Source organism: Eubalaena glacialis, chromosome 4 (genome assembly GCF_028564815.1).
Source record: "Eubalaena glacialis isolate mEubGla1 chromosome 4, mEubGla1.1.hap2.+ XY, whole genome shotgun sequence".
Taxonomy (NCBI): Eukaryota; Metazoa; Chordata; class Mammalia; order Artiodactyla; family Balaenidae; genus Eubalaena; species Eubalaena glacialis.
This window is the reverse complement of record NC_083719.1, coordinates 172505851-172514387: the sequence shown is the minus strand read 5'-3', so window position 1 is coordinate 172514387 and position 8537 is coordinate 172505851. Positions and strand designations below refer to the sequence as shown.

The 8537-nt window shown below is 43.2% G+C and overlaps 1 protein-coding gene across 1 annotated transcript in view; it reads left to right on the top strand.

Moving 5' to 3' along the window:
- The first annotated feature begins 2480 nt into the window (after positions 1–2480).
- LOC133090653 (centrosomal protein of 78 kDa-like) overlaps positions 2481–8537 on the top strand; it is a 45823-nt gene continuing 39766 nt past the window's right edge. Inside the window, 4 exon segments of the mRNA XM_061189032.1 lie at positions 2481–2937; positions 6050–6222; positions 6314–6386; positions 7473–7495. Of these exon segments, the coding sequence (XP_061045015.1) occupies positions 2481–2937; positions 6050–6222; positions 6314–6386; positions 7473–7495 (726 nt within the window).

The following is an 8537-nucleotide window of genomic DNA, read 5'->3' as shown; positions in this document are numbered from 1 at the left end:
CCAAAGTCACTTATGGAGGATGTATGAGAAACAAAACTCGATGTGATTAAGAGGCAGAATTTCTGGTGGTAGAGGGTGTAGAGAAAAGGGAACCCTCCTGGTGGGAATGTAAATTGGTACAACCATTTTGGAGAACAGTATGGAGATTCCTTAAAAAACTAAATATAGAACTACCATATGATCCAGCAATCCCACTCCTGGACAAATATCCAGAGAAAACCATACTTGAAAAGGTACATGCACTCCAATGTTCATTGCAGTACTATTTACAATAGCCAGGACATGGAAGAAACCTAGATGTCCACTGACAGAGGAATGGATAAAGAAGATGTGATATATATATATATATATATATATATAATGGAATATTATTCAGCCATAGAAAAGAACAAAATAATGCCATTTGCAGCAACATGGATGGACCTAGAGATTTTCATACTAAGTGAAGTAAGTCAGACAGAGAAAGACGAATATCGTATGATATCACTTATAAGGGGAATCGAATACAGAATGATACAAATGAATGTATTTACAAAACAGAAACAGACTCACAGATCTCAAAATCAAACTTATGGTTACCAAAGGGGAAACGTGGAGGGAAGTGATAAATAGGGAGATTAGGATTAACATACACACACTACTATATATAAGGTAGATAACTAATAAGGACTTACTGTAGAGCACAGGGACTCTATTCAATATTCTGTGGTGACCTATATGGGAAAAGAATCTGAAAAAGAATGGATACATGTATATGTATAACTAATTCACTTTGCCGTACACTTGAAACTAACACAACATTGTAAATCAACTATACCTCAATAAAAATTTTTAAAAAGAGGCAGGATTTCTTTAGCTAACTGCTGCTACCACTGTCAACTCAAAACCCCTGAACCAGTGTTCTCATCTCTGAATATAGAGTGTTCTCCCAAGAACTTTTTGTAGAGCCCTCTTGATGTCCTTGTTCCACAGGCTGTAGATGAAGGGGTTCAGCATTGGGGTGACCACAGTGTACATCACTGAGGCAATCATGCCTCTCCAGGAAGATGAATCAGAACTGAGATACAAACCAAGTCCTGCCCCATAGAACAAAGAAACCATGGACAGGTGAGAGGCACAGGTAGAAAATGCCTTATGTTTCCCATTAGCTGAAAGGATTCTCAGGATTGAGGAGACAATTCGGGTGTAGGAGAAAAGGATCCCTGAGAAGGGAACAATGCCAAGAAATCCAGTCACCATATATAGCAGGATGTAATTGACCAGTGTGTCTGAGCAGGCAAGTGTGAGGGCCTGAGAAAGTCCACATTAAAAGTGTGGAATGACCCAGTTGGTACAGAAAGACAGCCGCAACATCAAGAGACTCTGGATTAGGGAGTATGACAAGCTGATGAACCAGGACACAAGAACCAGCAGACCACAGAGCCAGGGACTCATGATGACTGTGTAGTACAGGGGGTGACAGATGGCCACAAATCTGTCTTAGGCCATCACAGTGATGAGAAAAGTGTCCATACCTCCAAAAACCAAGAAAAAATACATCTTGGTATTTTTTGCAGGGTGATGCAGCCTGCATAAGTGTTGGATTTGCTCCGTGTCTGGATATTCACCAGCATCTTTGGGACCGTGGTGGAAGTGAAACAGATGTCAACAAAGGACAGGGTGGTGATGAAGAAGTACATGGGGGTGTGGAGATGGGAGTGAGAGCTGACGGCCAGGATGCTGAGATGGGTTTCAATCTCTTGTCTTATAGCCTAGCATGTCATCTATGCTGGAAAACGTTTCACATGTTGAGAAGGATGTGTATTTTACTATTCGGTTGAGTGTTCTGTAGACATTTATTAGGTCTTGTTAATTCATAACGTTTTCCAAGTCTTCTATATCCTTGTTGATCTTCTGCCTAATTGTTCTATCCATTATTGACCGTGGAGTACTGAAGCCTTTACCTAATGTTGTGGAATTATCTATTTCTTCCTTCAGTTCTTCATGTATTTTGGTATTTTCTTCTTCATGTATTTTGGTTTTATCTTATTCAGGGCACATATGTTAATAATTTTTGTATCTTCCCTTTTTTTAATCATAAAATGTCCCTTTTCATATCTAGTAACTTTTTTGTTTGTTTTAAAGTCTATTTTTTCTGGTATTAGTATAGCCACTTCAGCATTCTTATGGTTTCTATTTGCATGATGTATATTTTTTCACCCTTTTACTTTGTACACATTAGACCTTTGAATCCAAGGAGTGTCTCCTATAGAAAACATTTTTTTAAACTCAGTTTGACAATATCTGCCTTTTGATTGTACTGTTTAATTCATTTACATTTAGTTTACTCCTCAGGCCAGGTCCCCATGGGAGGCGGGGCTGCGTGCGGACGCATGGCGAGCGTGCTGACGTCCACGAGCCCCGCCCCACGGGGCCACCCGCAGGCTTGAACTGCAGCCCCGCGGCGCGGAGGGCGATGAGGCAGGCGCCAACGGCCGGCGATGCGGCGCGCGAGGAGGCGCGGGCGGGGGCGCGGGAGCGCGGCATCGAGGGGCCGGCCTAGCTGGGGCCCGTGGCCCTGCGTCTTCTGGCTGCGACGGGGGTCCACCGTCTGCAGCCACCGGGCAGGGGGCTCCCGAGGGGCCGGGAGGCGAGCCGGGGCCCCCAGGCGGGTGTGGGCATCGTGTCCGCAGCCAGCGTCCCCGAGGCCGCGCTCGGGCCATGACCACTCGGTGAAGTTGCGCTGCGACAGCGCGGCCGACTTCTTCCAGCGCTGTGAGGACCTGTGCGCGCTACAGGACCCGGTGCCTCTGCCCGCCTTGCGCGCTTCCCTGCGGGAGGGCCTGCTGGACTTAACGCCGACCGCCTCCGCGTGGGGTGGAATGGGCGCCGCTCCTGAGCACCCTCTGCCCCTGATCTGTATCCAGAGCTTCTTCCAGCTACGGCTTGTCAAGACAGGTTTGTAGTTCCCGCTTCCAGCGGCTCTTGTGTCGGCGCTGGGAAGCGGGGTTTCAGATGGTGCAAGGTGGAGGGTGGGCACTAGAACCGGTGCCCAGTGCCCGGGTGTGCGTGCACTAGACGGGGCGTGCGGCCTAGGACTCCTGCCGGCTTGGTGACCCCGGCCGAGTGCCTTAAGGCTTCTAGGTCTCAGTGTTCTCATCTGTAGCATGGGCTTAACAGGACCTACTCTCTGTGGCGGTTACAAGGACTCACTCTGTTAATGCTTGTAGACTCTACAATGTAGAACACTTAGCACAGTTTGGAGCATCGTTAATTGTTGCACAGATGTTACCTGGTCTGTTGAATGACTTTTGCCTGGTACAGACCAAAGCGATTAGGAAATTGATATATCCCAGCTTCATTTCCTTTCCATTAAAACAGGGCTCAGGAAAAAAAAATTTTTTTTCAATAGTCGTATCATATAGTGGAAAGAGCACCGGTGTGAAGGCAGCTTAGGGTTTGAATTCCAGGGCTTATGCCCTCTGTGGCCTGGGCAGGTTTCTTTTGCACTATAATCCCCACACTTGTAAAATGACATTAAAAACCACTCTTTCTGTGGGTTCTTAGAATTAATTAAGCAGGTTATGTGTGTAAAGTATCCTGGCACTTGAATGACTTGTCAGAACTAACGGCTGCTGGAGACAATGCTTCTGCCCTAGGTAATTTCCCCTTCTACTGGGTGGCAAGTAAACAAGCACAGTAGTCAGTGCTCTGAAAGAAGTGAGTTCTGGTGCTACAGAGCACAGAATCTTTTTTTTTTTTAATTTAATTTTTATTTTATATTGGAGTATAGTTGATTTACAGTATTGTGTTAGTTTCAGGTGTACAGCAAAGTTATTCAGTTATACGTATATCCATTCTTTTTCAGATTCTTTTCCCATACAGGTTGTTACAGGATATGGAGTAGAGTTCCCTGTGCTATGCAGTAGGTCCTTGTTGATTACCTATTTTATATATAGTCGTGTGTATATGTTAATCCCAAACTCCTAACTTATCCCTCCCCCCGACCTTTCCCCTTTGCAGAGCACAGAATCTTAGAAGGGAAAGTTCAGGGTAGGCTTCTTGGAGGAGGTACCATCCTTTCTAAGGATATGTAGAAGCTCCTGGGGTGGCAGGAGGGAGCAGTGTGTGTCAAAGTTTGAGAAACTTAAGAAAAGATGGCAAAACTAAGGTACAGGAGTGGAACTCAGGGTTTGGGAAAGAAATGAGAGTTGATACTGGAAACCTACTGGGGCCCAACAGAAAGGGGCCTTGTTTGTCCTGTCAGAAGTTTAGATGTTTATCCTGAAGGCTGTGGGAAACCCTAAAGAACAGTGAGATGGACTTCTGGTTTAGAGACTCACTTGGACCTCCATGTGGAAGGCACTTGATTGGGTGCAGGGTGAATTGTAATCTAAGGGTCCCACTTAAGTTATAAAAGGTTGGACTGGATTTTGGAGATCCGAGAGAGAATGCGTGAGGCCTGGTGACCAGTTAGAAAAGGGAGGACAGCAAGTGTGGGTGACAGTTTACAGCTGCATCTTTTTGTGAGATACAGAGCACAGTACGAAGGGATTGGCGGCGGGGAGAGGATCTTACTTCATCTTCAGTGCTTTAGAGGGGCCTGGTAGACGTGTCTGGGCCCAAGGTACAGATCTGGGTTTTTTGGGAGGACAGGTATTTGAAGGCATGGGAGAGACTTAGGTTACCCACAAGAAGATCCAAAGAATCATAGGTCTGAGAGTTTTTAAAGTGCGTATCTTTGAGGATGTTTATAAGCTGAGAGAAAGTAGCCAGCAGAGGAAGGGTGTGAAGATCTAGGAGAGGAAATGATTGTTCATTTGTTTTCAAAAAGCTGAATACTTATTGTGTGCCTGGCCCTTTTCTAGGATCTGGGGTTCACACCATCTGTTATCTCTTCTGCAAGGACAGTTCAACTCATCCCCTGGTGAAGAGAAGTCAGATTATTCTTTGCATCTCATTCAGGTGTAGGAACTGTTCTGTACCTCTGAAGGGACTTTACTTAACCAGAGTAATAAGTTAGAAATCAAAAGAAATTATAGCTGGAAGGGACCTTAAAGGCCAGTGTACTTAATTTTGCCTAATATTTTACACTGAATGTAAGAACAATTTATTGCAGAGCCCATTCTCTTCAGAGTTCCTTCACTGACCTTTCTTTATGTCTTGCATGCAGTGGGTCTAGCTTGTAGATTTTGGCCTCCTCCTCAATTTGCTTCTTAATCCATATTCCATTTTGCCCGGACTATGGCAGAAGCTCCTGGGTGGTTTCGCGGCCCCTGGGCTCCGTTCCTCTAAGTTCATCTGCCTACTCGGGTTGAGTGATCTTCTAACATGAAAAGATACGCCTAAAATAATGCTGCTAATGACTTGCCCACACAGAGTTAGTGCATACTAGCCGCCCAGCATGTGCTCTGCCCAGAGGCCTGTAGTCTGAACTGTGCTCGGCTAAGCCTCCTGGGGCTCTTTGGCCCTGAGGAAGGGGAGTTTTTTGTGATCACTCCCTTTATCTAATTGGTCCTTCAGCAGCAGGGCGCCTTTTTCTAATCAGCGGAGGCACCCTTGCTCAGCCAGTGGTAGCCCCAGGCCTCATCACCTGTGGGATACAAGCCATGCTGTCTCCCAGGCTTGCTTCGGCCAACATCTCTATTTTCATTTCTGTCTGTTCTCACACTTGGCCCCCTGGCCTTTAGTCATCCCCACCTGCAGTATTTACAGTGCCCAGCAGGTGTCAGGCTTGAGTGTCTTTGCACGGGTGCTCCCTCTGCAGTTAATGCGTCTCCTACTCCACCTCTGCAGAGCCTCATCTTTTTAGATTCTGCTTCAGGGTTATCATGAAGCCGTCAGATATAACTTTTTCCCTCCATAGGAACCTCTGTGCATAAAGGTTATGGTTCTTTATCTCATGTGATTGAAATTTTGAGTTTACACATGTCCCTCCTTAATGAAGGTTTTAAGGGCAGGAGTCGTTTCTAATCCTTAGCACAGAGCAGATGCTTTTTTTTTTTTTTTAGATGCTTTTTAATGATGATAAAACGTTTAAATCACTCATTTTACAATAATTTTGGTTTAGGTTGTGACAGAAATAAAGTTTACAGAAGTCGTGTTCCTGCGATAAGAAATAAAGATGTGACCTTCCAGTTGTGTAAAGCTCTTAAATGCTGTGTAAGTGCGTCGGGTGCGCTAAGGAACCTGGAGCTAAATGGGCTAGTTCTGAGAGAGAGAGACTTAACTATGTTAACAAAGGTAAGCCTTCATTGTGTCCTGCCAACATTTGATAGTTGCTTTTGGGGCAAACTAAACCAATAAAAGTTTAAACTTGTTCTCCCCATTAAAGGGATGGACTAAATCAGCCAGTTTGGTGCACCTGTGTCTTGTGAATTGTCCAATTGGAGATGGAGGTTTAGAAAGTGAGTTTCAGTCTTAAACGTTTAAGTCTCTTCCCATCAGACTGGTCTCGTGATTTCCTACACACCATGTCACTTCCTGTCTACCTTTTCTTGGTGGTGTTCATGCCTGGATTGTCTTGGTGTTGTTCATGCCTGGATTGTCTCCTGTACCTGCTCAAACCTTGGTCCATTGTCATTTGTACCGTGGAAGTTTGTCATGCTGGATACTGTCAGAACTAATTTTACTTATGTTTGTGTTAAGCCACAAAACACACATTTTTTATATTTTCTGTTTTTTGTGTTTCTTTATACTTTTATGGTTTCTCTTCAAGAAATATTATGAGAAGGGAAATAGCAAGATGTAAAGAGCAAAAAAGTCATCATTCTCTTTAAATTGTTAGAACATGTATCTGCAATCATAATTGTAATGCACTGTGGTATGTGTTAAAATAGGAAATAAATGTAACATCCTGTAGGAGCAGCAAATTCAGTGGTGTTGGTGAGGGTGTGTCATGGAAGTAATCACAAAGCAGGTGACTGTTGGTTGGGGTCCTGAAACATTAGTGTGTGTTCCCTGTGTCCAGTAGTGGTCTGGAGGGGTCAGGAAGCCTGCCTTTCAATTTGAGGGAACAGAGGGTTTGAGGTCCTCTCTCTTCTATTGCTCTAGTATACTGCATAGCACCTAATAAAATACTGGGTTTATAGTTGACATTTAAATCGCTGATTGGTAATCAAGATTGGGATATATCATTGGAAATGAAAATAGGAAAAATCTTATGCTTTTTAGGTGTTTCTTTTTTTTTCCTATGTCTCAAAAGGTATGTAGTACTTTAATGAGTGGTTGGGAATAAAGTTTGCAGTATTCAGTGTATTCAGTTTTAGTATCTAAATAGAATTAAACTGTTGCTGTAAACTGGAATAACACTTTGTTACTGACAAGTTTTAGAATGCATCAGTTCGTCAATTACCTGTTTGGGAAGATTGTAGTTAATGATTTTAAGACTGTGGCTATAAACCTCCAATTGACTCAAGAAAAGCAAATAAGTCAAGATTTACAAATGTATAGGCTCTTCATCTTGTGTGTGTGGTGTTTTTTTTTCCTTTTAGTTATTTGTCAAGGTATAAAGAACTCTATCACTCTTTTTTTTTTTTTTTTTTAAACATCTTTATTGAAGTATAATTGCTTTACAATGGTGTGCTAGCTTCTGCTTTACAACAAAGTGAATCAGTTACACATATACATATGTTGCCATATCTCTTCCCTCTTGCATCTCCCTCCCTCCCACCCTCCCTATCCCACCCCTCTAGGTGGTCACAAAGCACCGAGCTGATCTCCCTGTGCTATGCGGCTGCTTCCCACTAGTTATCTATTTTACATTTGGTAGTGTATATATGTCCATGACACTCTCTCACCCTGTCACATCTCACCCCTCCCCCTCCCCATATCCTCAAGTCCATTCTCTAGTAGGTCTGTGTCTTTATTCCCATCTTGCCACTAGGTTCTTCATGACCTCTTTTTTTTTTTTTCCCTTAGATTCCATATATATGTGTTAGCATACTGTATTTGTTTTTCTCTTTCTGACTTACTTCACTCTGTATGACAGACTCTAACTCCATCCACCTCATTACAAACACCTCCATTTCATTTCTTTTTATGGCTGAGTAATATTCCATTGTATATATGTGCCACATCTTCTTTATCCATTCATCCGATGATGGACACGTAGGTTGCTTCCATGTCCTGGCTATTGTAAACAGAGCTGCAATGAATATTTTGGTACATGACTCTTTCTGAATTATGGTTTTCTCAGGGTATATGCCCAGTAGTGGGATTGCTGGGTCATATGGTAGTTCTATTTTTAGTTTTTTAAGGAACCTCCATACTGTTCTCCATAGTGGCTGTATCAATTTACATTCCCACCAACAGTGCAAGAGTGTTCCCTTTTCTCCACACCCTCTCCAGCATTTATTGTTTCTAGATTTTTTGATGATGGCCATTCTGACCGGTGTGAGATGATACCTCATTGTAGTTTTGATTTGCATTTCTCTAATGATTAATGATGTTGAGCATTCTTTCATGTGTCTGTTGGCAATCTGTATCTCTTCTTTGGAGAAATGTCTATTTAGGTCTTCTGCCCATTTTTGGATTGGGTTGTTTGTTTTTTTGTTATT